Below are 18,334 nucleotides of genomic sequence, written 5' to 3' on the forward strand. Positions count from 1 at the left end.
CATTGACTTCTAACTCACCCGTGGCTGTGATGCTGCACTAACTATAATGAATGACGACTGTTCTATTTGAATGGATGACGATCATATAAATTAGATGTTCGACCTAGTAGTACCTTGAATTTACAAGTGTATAGTATAATTAATTATAAAGTAAAAATCTGATTTTCTTAAAAGAACAATGATATATGTAAGTAGTTATTTAACAGAAATTTATTTTCTTATTATTATCGTTTTATTTTATTTTATTATTATTATTGTTTATTTCTAAGATCACTGGCGCCATGAACGAAGTGAGAATCATTGGCCTCGTTTCATGCAATTCCAACATAGTGAGCAACGTACCTACGCGAATTTAAAAATAAAAACGCCGGGTTTATACGAGAAACTCATCTACCGAAATAAATTGCAAATAGAGACATTTCGGGAATAGGCAAATTATATCTTCGTTTTATGAAAAGTTACTGTATTAATATTTAAAGTATTCTGTATGTATTTTATTATTTAAATCATATAATAAAACTTCGTATAAATTTGATAATAATAAATATTTAAAAAAATGCACACCTACATATATTTTACATATAAAAGTATCCGCTTTTTTAAATATACTACTTTTATAATATTTCTATTGCATAATTATATTTTTTTATATATTGGTGCACAATTTCTTTTTGGAAGTGGCAAAGCCAACCGGATATCCTTCCCTCTTTGTTTCTGTAAAACCTCATGTTACGGACCGTTACGTTGTGTTTATATTTGTATAAATTAGTAGGACGTGCACTTGTAGCTGTTATGGTAGTAAAATTAATTTAAATCAGCTTCACGCTGTATCCCGCACACATCAGGGTAGGCAGAGGAAACCTGGTGTGAAATGACTCCGTTCCCCTCTTTCTAGCAAATTCTGGAGGCATTGGGTGTTGAGTGGCGCGCCTCTCTGGCCTCAACGGTAGTAGTATTTATAATTTAAAAGTAATTACTTCAGATAGTGTTGTTATTTATAATTAAACTAAGGATGCCGGCGGTTATCACCACAAGTTCAAGCATTAAATGCTTCAAATTTCTCACTTTTAGTGTCTCCGTGCGTCAGAACACGACGGAACTGTTTATGGCCGCAGCCAAGCAAGGCTCGGGCGCGGTCTATATTTGGGTTAATGGATTCGTCCGTGCCCCGCAACCAACATGGGAAGTACCTGTTAGTTCGTCCGCTAATTCGCTCCAACCTCGGCTGGATTGTTTAGACCTACTACTGCTATTACCATTAAACTCGAGTGCTATACTTTTATGTGCTTCAATTTACTTATTAAAAATATATGTAATGGTATATGTTAATTAATTTGCGTTTCTGAGTATCGTCGATGTGGCTAATTAATATCCAAGTGAGCTTTCGATAAGTATTTAATGCTTTTCCTGTCTTCAAAAACTTTCGAATTTTATTTATTTTGTATTTTTTGTTAGTATAGATAAAGAAGTGTTTGTATAATATCTTCCGTTTGTTTATTTAAGAAATGACAATTTTGATTTCCTCATAGCTGACGTGCTAATCTATCATCAGTATAATATTTAATGCTGTAAAGCCAAACTTTTTTGCACTCTAAATCTTGTACTATGTAAATTTAGTTTTATTTTAATCTCACATTATAGTTTAAAGTTATGACACTATGTTTTTCCTCCTCCGATTTTTTTTTCAACTTTAATATAAAATTAGAATAGTGGCCGAAGGTTAATTACAAAAACAAACAAAACAAAAGCTTGGAGTGAGAGTGCGGTTAAAATGCAGAAGCGTGGGCTGTTAGCGGCAGGCACGCGGCGTACTGTGACGAACCGTTAACGACTAGGCTCTGCATCAGCAGGAACAGTTATTCTATATTGCTTCATGATAATATTCTTTATTTCCATTGTAATAAAGAGTGTAATGAGGACCCTCGTACCTGCTGCAGGGTACCTACAATTAAAATGTGATTGTTTCCTCCAGTTTTGTATGAGCGAGACAAAAGGCACACACAGTGATGGAGGTTTATTGTTTTTGTAATGCATAGTAAGCATGTGTACCACGCTGACATTCGTTCATTAGCATATATTTCCTAGCATATATGTTTTGAATAAGTACTAAGGGAACGGTAGGGTTTTTAAAAATTATTAAATTGAGGCCAGTCGTGGCTCAGGGGCAAGCATGTGACTGTAACGTGACAGGTTCTGGGTTCGATTACCACTCGAGAAAATAAGCATAACACGGTGCTCAGTTCTGCCACTCAACACGCAATGCCTCCAGAATTCGGCGTAAAGTGGCAAACGGAAATGGTTCCCAGATTCCATCTGCCTATAGTAATATGTTTGGGATAACAGCTTAAAAATATAATAATACAAATATAATATTAAAAGTACACTTAACTAAGATTCTTAGTAAGTATGTAATAAAATTAATATTGCATAAGAAAACAAGTTTATTGCATGAAGAAGTAACGTTAGATATAAATAGAAGTAAAGATGCCAATACCACTGGCCTCATATGCTATTTTAAACTACAGGAAATCTTTATAAGTCCAACATCAGTTAAATAGTAGACAAGCTTCTTAAACCAATTCAAGAGAAACAAATTGATATAAAAAAATAATATTAATAAAAATCATTCATATTTCATAATTAATTAATTAACTTTTAAATTTGATTGATTTAAATATTTTTTATTTAATTTAAAACAGATTATTTAGCAAAGTTACGTTTTAATATATTAAAAAATAATGATTTTGCTTTAGAAAGTTAAATAATTTTTTTTCATTAAACAAGTATATTTTTCTATTTTTACAATAAAAAGAACAAAATTAGTATATAATGGGAAAATTTGGTATATTTTTCAACAGTTTAGTTCTTGTAATTTACGTATTTACGTACTCTTATCTTTTCTAGTATAAATACTGTGTTATTTCAAATGGCCTCAGGTCACACCGTACTATGCATGGTGTGGCTTTTTAATAGTAGCCCATGCCCCATGGTGTACCGCCGCCATGTCTGCCTCCAGCAGGTCAACGTCCTCGTGCCTTTGGATTGGAGCCGCGTTTCGCTTTGTCCGGTATTCGTTTCTCGACAGAGACAAATTACGAGACGTTAATTGTACTTGTGTTGTGTTTATACGCTTCTAAACTTCTATAGTGTTTAGTTAGCTTATGTTACGTAAGATAGTGTTGTTTTCTATGGTATTTGTTGTTATACAATTCATATCTCTGCAGAAAATGGAGTTGTCTTAACACTAGGTTCCCTCTGCTTGCCCTGTTGTTTGCGGGATACAGCGTGAAAGTGAAAACAATAACTAATTTTAACTAAATTATATTTTTGTACTTTTTACAAGTCAATGTATTATTATTATTTAAAATTTAAAAAAATAAATTTCTAGACCTCTGTTAATGTCTGAGTGCAGTATATATTCATTTTGTAATTTAAGCTAAGTTTGTATTGTTTTAAATAGACAGCAGACAGGCATTGTTTTGACCATAAATTCTACCGTTATATCATTTTTTTTTCTTTTGAATCAATTGTCTTAGCATTTATAAATAATATTTTAATAAAGTCTCCAACCGGTTTCTAATAAATATTAATAATAATCTAGTCGACATATTAATTTATAGTGAATAGTAATAGACAAAACTTTATAGAAAGCCGAATGACTTATTAAATATGAATATTTATTGAAATTTAATATGAAAATATAGTAATTTTATATTTGTACTATATTTTATATAGTCTATTAGTATTTTGTATAAAGTAAGTTATTTACTATATTACTAGTTTTATAATAGATTTACTGTCGATATTTCTTTCTCTGTTGCTATATTATTCCGATATATTAACGTTTATTTATATAAGATGTCATTAATTAATTCTGAATATGTATGTAAATATTTCATATGAAAATTCACTTTTCTGTAAAATAAAATGGTTACTTAATCTTTTGATTTTAATTTGTGTTTGTGTGGGAAATACATTGCGAATTATTAAACCTGTATGAATGTATAATATTTTCTCATAAGATATCACACATTTTTATTGTCCATTGTTATGCACAAAATAAATCTTTTGTTACAAAATGTATGAAATGAGTCACTCCTTTTCTTAATGGGTCATTCATATTAAATCATTTCTATTAATATATTACGTCGTTCTTTATAATAATCTGTAAATATAAATAAATAAGAAGTTTTATCATTTTTCGTCAATAACAGAGACGGTTTTTTAAAATTCTGCGGTTGATCAATTATAGTGACCTCGTATATTTTGGTATGTTGTACCGAAGGTGTAATGTGGTAAGTTGAATAAGAGGGCGTGGCTTGCGTTGCCATATTGTTAAAATACATTAATTTACTAAAATGTGGCTTTTATTTATTTTATTATCAGTACATTAAGGTGATGAAGAAGATATTCTTTCAATTATATCAGTAGAGTCTCTAGAGAAGACCAAAGAAAATATTTAAATGACAATTCATTTTACTGTAACATCATAATATGTCAATAGACACATTTAACATTTTTAAATGTTTTTCTTAAGTTTTTAATAAGACTCGTATGTCTATGTAACATAATACCTTGAACCTGTAGGTCATGGATATTATGTCGTATATACCATGAAATATTACTAATGAAAACTAACAAATCAACTTTTTTAATGAATCTCAAAATTTCCATTCGGTAAGAGTTACTAAAATAAAAGTTGTTATATTGAAGCTATAATTAAAATAGATTTCACGTATGAAGTGAGGTGCTAAGAGGCCGTCTATTGAGAACAACTCAAATCAATTAATTGAACCTCTAAATGAACTCACTATCAGTCTAGGATTGTCCAGTATAAATCTTTTCTTATTTTTTTCTTTTCTTATTTGGATGAATACGTTATAAGGTGTAAACACTTTATAGGTGGGTACCTACTCTAATAATCGCAGGGGCCCAAGTGTGCGACTGTAAAGGCGACAGGTTGTGGGTTCTATTCCCACTCGAGTAAATGAAATATTTTTATTTCTTCGCTTTCAACAGAATTGCTAATAATGCTTTCAGAATTCGGCGGAAAATCGGGAACGCAGTGTTTTAACACTAAATTCCCTCTGCCTACCCTGTTGCTTGCGAGATACAGCTTGAAGCTCAAAAAATTTAGACGTTAACTCCAATATTTTTTACATTATATTCTTTACAAATAAATATATATTTAATTAAGTTATTTTTAAAGTATAAGGTATGTCGACTGGTACTCTGCACTAAGACTATATCTAATCTTATCATACGATGACATCATGGCAAATATAATAACGAGTAGAAATGTAAAATGCATATGAAAATAAGTGCTCAGAAAAATTACAAAGTAAATGTTTTACAGTATAAATGTAATAGATTTGTGTTAGTTGTGTAAACATAACTCAGGAACTGCGTGACTGTACATATATAGTGAGTGTTCAAGGTGAAATTGATTTTGTAATGATTTTTGTTGATTGTTTAGTATATACGTTCAATAAACGTTGTACTTATATATAAGGATTTTGTGGTTGTTATATTAGAAAGATATATATGTTCTGAAAGATGTAAGAAAGGATAGTTTTAAATTAGCATAATAATATGTAATGATAATGGTTTTTATCAACTGCTAAATCGTTCCTTTATTTATCAATTTAAAAAGAAATTACTTATTATCAATTATTTTTGACGGCAAAACTTTTGAACCGGAAATTTAACGAATTACAGAACAAATAATTTCGTCAATCTAATAATACAATTTACTTATTTACTATCAACTTACTTTCCAAAATCTATATATTCTTGACATCTATACATATAAATAAAATGGAAGTGCCTGTCCTAGATTTCTAATTAACCTTGTTTTTTCAAGTGCATCTAGTTATTTATACGATACTAAACAAACAATTTTAAAATTTTTGTTTGTCTGTATTTATGTTTGTCCCAGCTTATCTTTGAAACAGCTGATTTGATTTTTATGGACTTTAGCTAAAGGTGAGAGACTATGGACCAACATAAATGCTACTTTTTATTCCGACATTCCCGCGGGATCGGGACCTTTGGCCTACTTAAAGCGATATGAAATAACAATATTTTTCTTTTAAATAAATAATCCTCATAGAGCAAGCGAAGACGCGTAGGGGGCGCTAGTATTTAGATATGTTGTGTCACCATTTTCAACCGATGGGTTAATTAGATCACTCGTCTATTAATATTCAGTTTATTAAATAAATGTATTAGATTAATAAATGTATATTAAAGTTATGTTTTATATTTAATTTCCAGACATTCGAGCGTGGCGCGGTGAGGTGCACTAGGTCGCAATGACGACCGACATATCGGTGTCCCGCTGGGACCCGTCCATCGGCCACGGCCAGGAGATCATAGACGAGATCGAGTACGACGGCGGCAACTCCTCCTCAAGGCTCTTCGAACGATCGCGCATCAAAGCGCTCGCTGGTCAGTCTATGTATAGCTTATTATTATAGAAAGTGTTTTTAATCTGGACATTTTTTTTAAATTTATTATCTGTTTACGCTACAGATAGACAGTCTGTACCCTGTTTTTCCATACTATTATTGATTTTACTTTTTAAAAATGTTTTAACAAGTATTTTTGTATGTGTTAATATGTACTCAGTAGAATTATATACGTACACTATTATTTATGAAACAAAGATATTATATTGTAAACTTAGAATAATAATATTGTCATGATATAAATTTATGTAGGCAATTTTATGGTATGCGACCGCCACTGCAGTTCCCTAGCGCCCTAGATAATTGTTGCGGAAATGATGGCCGCAGGAAGTCAGCTAACGGATTGAAGAAATCGACGTTGTTTTCTTTCGCCCTAGGCGGAGAGTCGATGCATTATTCCTTCTACATTTATTTTTTGTTTTTTTTTCTCTGATCTTTCCAAATAGTGTAAATACTAAGTATCTACTTGCTCATAAGATTGTTTTTTTTAGTTGAAGTAATTATGTCAAATTAACTATAAGTGTTAATATTTTTATCTAGTTTGCCAGTACAAAACGCATTTTGACGCGGCGTTGAATTCCGCCAGTCCAACACCCAATGCCATTAATTAAGTGGAAACTGAGGAGCGGAGTGTTTTAACACTAGTCTCCCTCTGTCGACTCTGCTGAGTACGGATAAAATGCATATACCCACCCACATTCGTATAGTGTAAATCGTCCATACTGCAATATAAGCGGTTCAGTGCAGTCTTTGATAGCTGTTATAATCTGAGTCTAAGAGCCCCATTATGAATGCAGTATACTTGAATACTCTCACATATGATAAGGGCCGTTAGCGTTTACAATAAGTTTTTAGTTTAACTGCTGCGTCCAGAGACTTTAATTTTTATTTAATTGACATTAAAATTGATATACACGTACAGCTATATATATGCATGTAAGAATTACTACCGCTATTATACAGGATGGAAGAGGCAGCGCTTCTTTTACTGAAACTGCATATAGGGTAAAATATTTCAAACCCAGAATTAAAAAAAATAATCAAGGTACCTCAACGGTTTGGACGTAGGATTTTTTTTACATTTCACTATTTTTATCCATACCTGTATTTCGTGTCACGCACACATACGTATGCGACGTTGCCGCTTTGACAGGTAAGTGTGTGCGTGCCTATGTTATACTTTACAAATGGCGTTTTATTTTAAAACGATAATTTTATTATTTATTTTGTTTGAAAAAAAAAACCTTTTTCATTTTTGAGAATTATTTTTTTTTTCGAATTATATTAGGCTATTATAGAGTAGTAAAAATTGTGGTTTCATTTAAAGTGGCGCTGACAATTCCACCCTGTATAATGGTAGGTACACGCTAACTGACGTCACTAAATGCGGCTGTAAATCTTGATGTCTTATGTCTCTACATTTTTTCTTCGAAAACATTTAATTGTAGGTAATTGTCTAGATAGTTATTTTAAAAAACTTTAAATTTAGCTTTGTCGTGTTATACTAATTCAACTGTGACCGGTCATGACCCCAATTATCAACTATTACAGTACATTTTTTATATAAAATTAAAATATTGAATTTTAATTTTAAATATATATTTTTAATTGTAATATATTTGGTAATGGTTGAGCCGGTATTAAAAAAATTACCACGATCCATTCTTACTGATAAACATAAGTAGATATCCTGATAAAACTTCGGACACGAATATATGTCGTTAAGCGATAAGGCTAGTACGTTTGTGATTGCTGTCAATTGTTTACCTCATTTTGAAATATTGGTATTATTTCAACAAATACTTGTAATTTATTAAATTAAAAATATCTTTAATTATGTCATAAATAACTTCACAAAGAAATATATAACCTTGATGATCTAAAATTATACGAGTAATTACGTATTATGTTTAAGTAAGTTATAAACAGTGTACATAGCTGCTGTTTCCGTTTTCCCCTACAATATAAATAGAAATAGCAAACAGTTGGCAAAATTTTAGCGCTGTCTAAGATGGAATACAAACTTTAAGTATGGTTTACTCCTATTATCAATAACCTACAAGTTATCTGATATAACCATAGAGAACATTCAGTATCTCTTGTCGATTATTTCAATACACATAACATGTTGTTGTCGTTTTTCTACTATTTTGCACATTTTATTAGAACTAACTGTATCAAGCGAGTGATAATAATGAAAAAAACAATCTAAAATCAAACAAAATATAATAAAAATTGACAATAATATTAGTTCATTAAACCGTACCAAGTGTTGTCGACATCTGGAACGTGCGTATCGAATATCCTTGTCCAGTTTACCAGTTGAATTTTGTCGCTCTAATTCTTCCCGTTCTTTGGTCTGACGGCGCCTCGGCCTCAGTCTATCGGTGCTGGTGATATGACATCGACGGAGTGCTACGATCTCATCAGAAGAGGTGTTGATATAGAAGTGCCTGGCCTGGAGCTCTATTATGATAAAGTTGTGTGCGAGCTTAGAGGTGTGTTGATTTGTTTTGTGCCAATGCGGAAAGTGTTGGCAAATAATTGAAATTATTAGCTAATTTGTGAATAAAACCAAATATATTGTTAATATTGTGTTATTCAAGTGATTTAATATTAATGTGTCTATGTAGATGTTAAAATTCTGTTATCAATACGAATTTAGGGTTCAATTTTTTGACATTTTAACTTTTACCAATAAAAATATTATTGAAGCACTTTTTTTATATAACCTCGATTTCCGCTCTAAAGCGTATAGTGAAATATGATCAGCATATCAAGTTACCATATAAGTTTACGAAACCTATACCTAGGTAGGGTTTATGAGTTATTGCAATGGATTTGTCTACGGCGGACGGACGGTGCCGGCCAAAGCGTCCCCGGGTGCCGCGTCCCGGCCTACCCCACTGGCGGTTAATGTGTTAACACTCTTTGTTTTCTTCAATGATAATGATATAATGATAATCTTCACTATATAGTGTTTGTTTTGATAATTATTTCGTATATAACTGTTAATCTATGCTCCAATTTTCGGTCATCGGCAGTTCTTAGAATTTAACCGCTTACATTAACTTCAGTTTATAAAGTGTGAATCGGATTTCTCGGAAGATCGTCGGAAAAAGTTATCAATGTATAAACTAAATTATAAAATTTTTGTCAACAGACGAACGAGAAAGTGTACAAAAAAAGACTTTCCAGAAATGGGTGAATTCACACCTGGTGCGTGTGGGGTGCCGTATCAACGATCTGAACGTGGATATGAGAGATGGCAAGATGCTTATCAAATTGCTCGAAGTGCTGTCCGGAGAAAGACTGGTATTTTTTGTTGTATAATTTAAATGAAATTAAAATATGAGTGTATACGGCACGCGGAACAGCGTGTTATTGTAAACTAGATGGTTATTATTGGTTCGATTCCTGAAAAACGTTGAGAGGTAGGCCTCTCGTAAATTGGGACGAAAGTGGGGGTGGCACAAGTCTCTTAACACTATGTTAAGACCCCCCCCCCCCCCTGTATACTGTAAGCCAGAAAACTAAAAAAATAAACAATAATTAAGCATACTCTATATGCTATATATTTCTATCTTTACAGCCACGACCTACAAAAGGTAAAATGCGTATTCACTGCCTAGAGAACGTAGACAAAGCCTTACAGTTCCTTCGGGAACAGCGCGTACACCTCGAGAACATGGGCTCCCATGACATCGTCGACGGTAACGCGAGGCTCAATCTGGGTCTCATATGGACTATCATCCTCCGTTTCCAAGTTAGTACCTCTTTTGAATTTGAATGTTATAAACAGATTTTTTATATAGAGTGTACAGTTCTTGCCTATTAAGATTATTTAAATTATCATAATATTTCTAGATTCAAGACATCACAATCGAAGAGACAGACAATAAAGAGACAAAGTCCGCTAAGGACGCTTTGCTATTATGGTGCCAAATGAAAACGGCCGGCTACAATAACGTAAATGTACGTAACTTCACGACATCATGGCGCGACGGGTTGGCGTTCAACGCCATCATACACAAACACAGACCGGATCTCATACAGTTTGAGAAACTGCATAGAAGCAATCACATTCACAATCTGAACAATGCATTTAACGTGGCTGAGGAGAAACTTGGACTTACCAAACTCTTGGATGCTGAAGGTAGGTGTCATCTTTGTATACTATTATTTCCGGAATGGACACAAGATTATTCTGGAGTGGGCAAGAACTAATCTTCTACTCCCATGCTGGTGGTTTACGTTACTACTGCTGTTATAATAATAAATAGATTTTCTCCAAAATAATGCTGAGAGTATTGTTTCTACGTGTACGTTTATTGGTTACGCTCTACTTGCCCTACGCTAAGGTAACACAATGTTATCTCAAATACGGTCACTATAATTGCTTAGATAATTAGTTCTAGTTTAAATAAACATAACAACGGTGGCGGTAATTTAAACAGTTTTAAATAATGTATGAAATCAAAATGGTGGAAAATTATAATTGTTGTTGAATATGTCTACAAGATTAACAAAAACTTCACGTCTCTGTGTTGTTATTGTGTGCCTAAATATTTAGGAAATATCATATTTTACGAAAATTATTATCATATGCAAATTATTTTAATAATTTGAATATATTACTTTATGTATTAACATCATGCAAAACTTCTATTCTGTTTGTTTTAATAATTTTAATATTTCTATATAGTCATTTTATAATTATTCATTATACTTAAAAACTACATATATGTTTTAAAATGTTATTCCCCACATAGGAATCTTGGATGGTTCCCAGTAGGCGCAGGTTCTAATCTCGCTGCGTTTATTACGTTTTCTAACAAATTTTATTTAATAGAATTATAATGATTCGTCATTAATTTCACATTTCATTTTTTTAGGCTAATGTAGACTGGAAATTTATTTAAATATTTAGACACATTAATATATTAGGGTGCGTACGATATTTAATAAAAACCTCTCTCTTCAGATATCGCAGTGGAACACCCAGACGAGAGATCAATCATTACATATGTGGTCACATACTACCATTACTTCAGTAAGATGAAGCAGGAGACTGTGCAAGGCAAGAGGATCGGCAAAGTTGTTGGTATTGCTATGGAAAACGAGAAAATGATGCAGGAATATGAATCGCTTACTAGGTGAGAAAGTGTGTAGGATTTTTTTTTTCATTTTTATATAATATTCAGTTTTTATAGTAAATTTTGCTTAGGTGTGAAGAAAATAGTACTTAGTTTATAACTTTCGATTGTTATTATTAAATGAAAGTTTAATTGAAAGGAATTGATATTAAGAAAATGGCGTGGAAAATCGCGATACATGTTAAACAACCATTAAACTACAGATACTTGCAGTACATTTTAAAAGAATGCTAAAAGTAATTGAATAACTTTCTTTCTTATACGTTATGTTATATTACAATATTATTAATGTTCATATTATGTTATTCACATATATGATTTTATTAATATTATTTTTATATGTTACAGCGATCTCCTGCAATGGATTGAGCGTACAATCGAAGCTTTGGGCGATAGGACATTCGCGAACTCATTGGAAGGCGTCAGACAACAATTGATACAATTCGCCAATTACCGCACTGTGGAGAAGCCACCGAAGTAAGTACATAAGTTTTAGTAGCTTAGTTTTCATATCATTCTGTACAAAGGTAGAAAAATAACAACTAAATATTATTATGTAAAATATTTATTATCAAATTCTAACGATCTATTTGATACACACTCTGTCTTAAGTCTCCCGTTTTTAAGAACTAATATTGTCATTTTGCGCTTTATATGAGGGTGAGAATATCTCGAGGTATTTTTCAGGGCGACCTAGACTTTACTTTCAAATTGATCTTTTTCTTTGAAAAGGTTTTTCTAACTTTTACATTAAAAGGAAAATATAATATATTAAAATTATTAAAACCTTTTTTTTTCAACACAAACAGGTTCGTAGAAAAAGGCAACCTCGAAGTGCTACTCTTCACCCTGCAGTCCCGAATGCGCGCCGCCAACCAGAAGCCGTACACGCCGCGCGAGGGCCGCATGATACACGATATAAACAGGGCCTGGGAGAGGCTGGAGAAGGCGGAGCACGAGAGGGAACTGGCGCTGAGAGAGGAACTGATTAGGCAGGAGAAGCTGGAGCAACTTGCCGCTAGGTAGGGAATGTTTTTTGTTATTAAAATACATCTCATATTTTGGATGATGCTGTCGCAAGTAGCTGTCCCACTTGCGGCAGCCTCATCCAGCGTTTAATTGTAACCGTGATGACTCTGATTTATATTTAAATTATTTTTGTAACAAACGACTTTCTACATATACGAGGAACGTCTTAATATTAGATTACTTCTGCATAGGAGCAGTATACGAGGAGTATGCTGTATAATATCTATACAGCGGCTATTACTTATTTTATTTTTATTTTATCAAATGTTATTTCGTACAATCATAGTAAATAAGTTATTATTTTTCTTATTTTTTAACCATGTTGTGTTGCAAATATATATAATTCACAAATTTATTGTTGCTACAAGTACAAATTTCCTTTATAACGTTAATATAATCTATTCAAAAACAAACCACAATCGACAGATTCAACCGTAAAGCGCAAATGCGTGAAACATGGCTGTCGGAGAACCAGCGTCTCGTCAGTCAGGACAACTTCGGTTTCGACCTGGCAGCGGTTGAAGCGGCGGCCAAGAAGCACGAGGCCATCGAAACTGATATATTTGCATATGAAGAAAGGGTTCAAGCCGTTGTGGCTGTTTGCTCGGAGTTGCAGGCTGAAAGGTGGGTCCTCTTGTTGTTTTGGCTTGGTAAATCATTTTTGTACGCGGCGTTAAGTTCCCCCACAATATACAATATCTAAAATTTGGCGGAAAGCAGTGGACTGAGTGTCATAATACTATGTTCTCTCTGCTAATGGCAGCCATTCAGAAGCTTTCCGGAAAAGGGCTTGCTTTTAAAATGTTAATGTGCTCAGTTTAATAAGAAAGTTACATGTGGAATAATTTTATTAAACAGTAAATACGAAGCATCGATCTTTGTGGATCAATATCTAACTGTAAATGGGGGAGGGCGGAGTGTGTGAAGTGTGAACACTAAGTTCCTTTTATCTATCCTACTATGCGGTATAAAAATCCGTAAACCTAAAAAAATCTTCACTAAAACGAAAGTGAAGATAAAATAAATAAAATTATTATATTCTTTTTTTCTCTAGATATCATGACATGGAACGTGTCTGTGCTCGGCGGGACAATGTCTTACGACTGTGGGCCTATCTGTTAGAGTTGTTGCGTGCTCGTCGCGCCCGCCTCGAACTGTCCTTGCAGCTGCAGCAGAACTTCCAGGTAAGACACTTTAAACACTTTGGAATATTAATATTAAAGTGTTTTAGTGTTGTAACACGATGTTTTGTAGGTAATTTACTTTGTCTAAAAAAATACTTTTTTTTAGCATTAATAATTTTCCGCTTATGAGTAAATAGTAATCTCAATATGATCATGCCAATCTAGTTATGTCAATATAAGCTTAATGATATTACTTACTTTTTTTAACAAATAGTACACCTAAATGAATACTCACGTGTATCTAACAAATTATATCATAGTTTATGATTATTAACATTCTTTTCTATAGGAAATGCTATACATCTTGGATTCAATGGAGGAAATCAAGATGCGTCTACTGACAGACGACTACGGCAAACATCTCATGGGAGTTGAAGACTTGCTGCAGAAGCACGCTCTTGTGGAAGCTGATATAAATGTTCTTGGGGAACGTGTAAAGGTAAGGTCTTTGTATTTATTATATTGTTCTTTCTGTTTTTTACCTTATTTTTGTGGTTATAGGTTTGATGTTTACTCGGGAGAATAAATTTATAAATATTTTCATTTCTCAAAAAAAAACTAAAGTAAATGTTTTCTTTTATCCAGGTGGTGGTAGGCCAGTCCCAACGTTTCTTGGAGGTGGAGGAAGATCGCTACCGTCCCTGCGACCCTGCCATCACCGTGGAACGTATACAGCAGTTGGAGAACGCGTACTCCGAACTCGTGCATCTGGCTGTTGAGCGCAGGTTCATTTATTACTTTTTATTTATGTTTAAATTGATAACAAGGACTATTTAGAGTTTAAGTGTTTCCGTAAACGTAAGATTTCATGTCAATTATTATGCTTCATGTCGTAAATTATACACAACGAAGGATGTAAGTAAATATCAAAACTTTAATAATGGAAGAATTAAAAAAATATTTTATTCCTATTTCGTATAAATTGAATCTATGAAAAATAATAATTGAAACCATATTTTTTTACTAAGAATTGCATATAACGCTTTTATTTAAAATACTTAGGAAGCGTCTTGAGGACAGCCGTAAATTGTGGCAGTTCTACTGGGATATGGCTGACGAGGAGAACTGGATTAAGGAGAAGGAGCAAATTGTCTCCGTTGATGATATTGGACATGATCTTACCACTGGTATGTAAATTATGTTATCATAAAAATAAGTGCCGCGCTTCTTTCTCAAAGCAGGTTAAACAAAAAATTACGGAGGTTTATCGCAGAAAACTTACATTTTTAATCGATTTCATCCAAAATAAATACATATGCTCGTAAACTTAAGTCAAGAAAGTATAGGAAGTTAAGTTATCGAAATACTACTATTATAAACTACTTTGGTTCAAGACCCTCAGTGTGGAATTCCGACTCGCACTTGACATGACTTAATGTATTTTGGTATTTTCTACACAGTGTACCTGCTAATCTCCAAACACAAGGCGCTGGAAGCAGATGTGCAAGCTCATGAGTTGCAGCTTATGAATGTGGCAGCTGTTGGTGATGAACTTATCTCACAAGGTCACTTTGGTGCAGATAGAATACAAGTAAGAATATTATTAAATTTGCTCATATTCATGAAAAAATCCAATTTACTTAATTTTACATAATATACTTGTTGTCACCACTAATGGTCCACCAATATATTGTAGTGCCTATAGTTTTAAAATTATCCATATCTAAATATTAAGCAGTAATAATAATATAATATAATATAATAACTTAATAATCTATAATGAGTCCGTCGCGGTGCAGTGGCATGACGTGTACGTGGTGGTTGTGGGTTCGATTCCCACTCGGAGGAATGTATTATTTAAAATTTATATCCTCGCGCTGGTAAGAAGACAAAGCAGCGTTGAGTCCCCCAATTCGGCGGAAAACGGGGAACAGATTGTCTTACTACTACGTTCGCGTTGCCTACTTTGCTATCTTTCTCTGCCTACCTTGTTATATGCGGGATAAAGCGCTAAGTTTAAAAGAAAAAATATAGTTTTTTCATCCTACCAATTGCCATTGCTGTTTTAGGAACGTCTCCGCGATATTCTATCACAATGGAATCATCTCCTCGACGTAGTATCTCTGCGTAAGAACAGGTTGGACGCGGCCGTTCGATATCATCAACTATTCGCTGATGCTGATGATATTGACAATTGGATGTTGGATACGCTTAGGTAGGTTAATATAAAAAAATATATGAAAAAAGAGTTTTGTTTTACACAAAGATTTTATCGTTGATTTTCATAAATTTTAAATTAAACTCTTAATCGGGACTAAAGATGTTCACTTCTCAGTAGATTGTGGTCAAAGTGTTCGAAAGGTTATAGTTTTAAAATTGTATTATATTAAATATACGCGATTAGTCCTGTTTAAGTTTCATTCAATTCTGATTATAATTTCTTTGTATTCATGTTTAATAATAAACTTATTTTCTACTAGACTTTTATATACTTGATATATATTATGTAAACAATGTAATATTTTTTCATAGATTGGTATCATCTGAAGACACCGGCGTGGATGAAGCCCAAGTACAGAGTTTGTTGAAGAAGCACAAGGATGTGACAGATGAACTAAAACATTACGCCAATGTGATTCAGCAGCTTAAACAACAAGTAAGTATACATGTTCATATATTTTTTGGTAATAAACCTTTACAGTTAATTACATTTTATATGCCAATAAAGAGACAAAGAACTTTTTCTTTTATTTTTGATATTTTTTAACGTTACGTTAACGTACATTAAATTTTAAAATTACTATTATACATATTACTATAGAGTTTGGTCACTTTATTGTTTTTAAATGCAGGTAAATGAAAACGTCTAAAACCTCCGTTTTAAACTTTGTTTCATGAGTTACTATATTATGTTTAAATCAAATTTTACAATAAAAATAGCGCGTGCATCTACTTACAAGCGAAAAGCGCGTAGTCACGTCCTGGTAATAATTACACCGTCGGTACATCTTCCGTACTGATTATACCTCCTTTATAAATAAAAAAAATATATGTTATAATGCTTACGACCCACATAACATTACCATATGAATTTAACCAGGCCAGTGAACTGAGTCCCGAAGACGCGAACAGTGGCGAAGTGCGCGAACGCCTCGCCGCCATCGACGCGCGCCACGGCGAGCTGGCCGAGCTGGCGCGCCTGCGCAAGCAGCGCCTGCTGGACGCGCTCTCGCTCTGCAAGCTGTTGGCCGAGGCTGATGCTGCCGACCAGTGGATAGCAGAGAAGGACCGCATGCTGGACACCATGCTGCCGCCCAAGGATATCGATGACGTGGAGATCATGAAGCATAGGTTGGTGCTTGTGGTTGTTTGACGTATCTTGAAGATATGTCTCTTATCTCTTTATAAATTTTAGGAAGCATGAGTCTATTTGTTGAAAGTATTTTAATGTTCGTGTTTAACTATGTTAATTTTTTTTATTATGCAGTGCAGTGTGATATATAGATAAATTAATTTATAAGTTCTAATTATATCAAATTAAAATTACTTTAACTAATGCATAATTAAAATTATGCCATATAAACCGTGTAGTTAAAAAAAATTACACTTAAATAAACCGCCAATTAAAAATACATATATTTTTTAAATAAACCTATTAAACTACTACAATCGCCCATAGGTACGACGGCTTCGACAAGGAGATGAACGCGAACGCGTCCCGAGTGGCCGTCGTGAACCAACTGGCGCGCCAGCTCATTCACGTAGAACACCCGCAGGCGCCCGCCATACAGGAGCGCCAGCAGGCCCTCAACCAGGCCTGGAGTGGTTTGCGCGAAAAGGTATATATGCCATTGTTTTTAGAAACAACTATATGGTCTGCGACTGATTATAGATGCGATTTGAGTTTAATCCTACTCCCAGGAATTAGGAATTTCCATTTAGCCGCTCTGGCCTAGTCTCTGCACCGCAAAGTAGACACCGTATGTTATTTGATTTTTTAATAAAAGAAAATAATTAGAAGTAAATTGTTATCTAGGCTGAAGCTAAGAAGGATGATCTGAAGTCCGCTCAAGGTGTCCAGACGTTCTACATCGAGTGTCGTGAGACTGTATCCTGGATAGAAGATAAGAAACGCATCCTACAACAGACTGACAACTTGGAGATGGATCTTAATGGTGAGTTTTATTATTTGTTAACACACAGTGTGTGTTTTAACTCTAGGTTCCTGCCTATCCTGCTATATGCGGAATACAGCGTGAAGCTGATTATTTTTTTTAATATATTCATTAAAATAACAGGTGTCATGACCCTCCAACGTCGTCTGTCCGGCATGGAGCGTGACCTGGCTGCCATACAAGCGCGTATCACGTCCCTAGAGAACGAGGCGAGCGCAATAGAAGACGAACACCCAGATGAAGCGAGATTGATACGTGAACGTGTCGCTACTATCACTGAGAACTGGGAAAGGCTTACTCAGATGGTATGGTTTTTGTGATTATTAATTATTTTTACTCTTCTAAATAAACTCTCAATTTGGGGGAAAGCTACCTTTAGC

At 33.6% G+C, this 18,334-nt stretch overlaps 1 protein-coding gene across 10 annotated transcripts in view; it reads left to right on the forward strand.

Moving 5' to 3' along the window:
* The window catches only part of LOC146530706 (spectrin beta chain-like), a 48,023-nt gene that overhangs the window by 12,602 nt on the left and 17,087 nt on the right, over nucleotides 1–18,334 (forward strand). For all 10 annotated transcript variants that reach the window (XM_085199314.1, XM_085199313.1, XM_085199308.1 and 7 more), the window contains exons 2-20: nucleotides 6,277–6,450; nucleotides 9,634–9,785; nucleotides 10,063–10,236; nucleotides 10,338–10,626; nucleotides 11,455–11,626; nucleotides 11,975–12,103; nucleotides 12,436–12,648; nucleotides 13,082–13,279; nucleotides 13,710–13,839; nucleotides 14,129–14,278; nucleotides 14,425–14,564; nucleotides 14,842–14,966; nucleotides 15,240–15,370; nucleotides 15,849–15,994; nucleotides 16,312–16,435; nucleotides 16,880–17,130; nucleotides 17,459–17,618; nucleotides 17,816–17,954; nucleotides 18,078–18,259. In XM_085199314.1, the coding sequence (XP_085055440.1) occupies nucleotides 6,315–6,450; nucleotides 9,634–9,785; nucleotides 10,063–10,236; nucleotides 10,338–10,626; nucleotides 11,455–11,626; nucleotides 11,975–12,103; nucleotides 12,436–12,648; nucleotides 13,082–13,279; nucleotides 13,710–13,839; nucleotides 14,129–14,278; nucleotides 14,425–14,564; nucleotides 14,842–14,966; nucleotides 15,240–15,370; nucleotides 15,849–15,994; nucleotides 16,312–16,435; nucleotides 16,880–17,130; nucleotides 17,459–17,618; nucleotides 17,816–17,954; nucleotides 18,078–18,259 (3,141 nt within the window). In that variant the 5' untranslated portion in view covers nucleotides 6,277–6,314. The remainder of the gene's footprint in view (nucleotides 1–6,276; nucleotides 6,451–9,633; nucleotides 9,786–10,062; nucleotides 10,237–10,337; nucleotides 10,627–11,454; nucleotides 11,627–11,974; nucleotides 12,104–12,435; nucleotides 12,649–13,081; nucleotides 13,280–13,709; nucleotides 13,840–14,128; nucleotides 14,279–14,424; nucleotides 14,565–14,841; nucleotides 14,967–15,239; nucleotides 15,371–15,848; nucleotides 15,995–16,311; nucleotides 16,436–16,879; nucleotides 17,131–17,458; nucleotides 17,619–17,815; nucleotides 17,955–18,077; nucleotides 18,260–18,334) is intronic.

Source organism: Heliconius melpomene, chromosome 16 (assembly GCF_056956725.1).
Source record: "Heliconius melpomene rosina isolate 202511_hmr_F chromosome 16, ASM5695672v1, whole genome shotgun sequence".
NCBI classification, from domain to species: Eukaryota; Metazoa; Arthropoda; class Insecta; order Lepidoptera; family Nymphalidae; genus Heliconius; species Heliconius melpomene.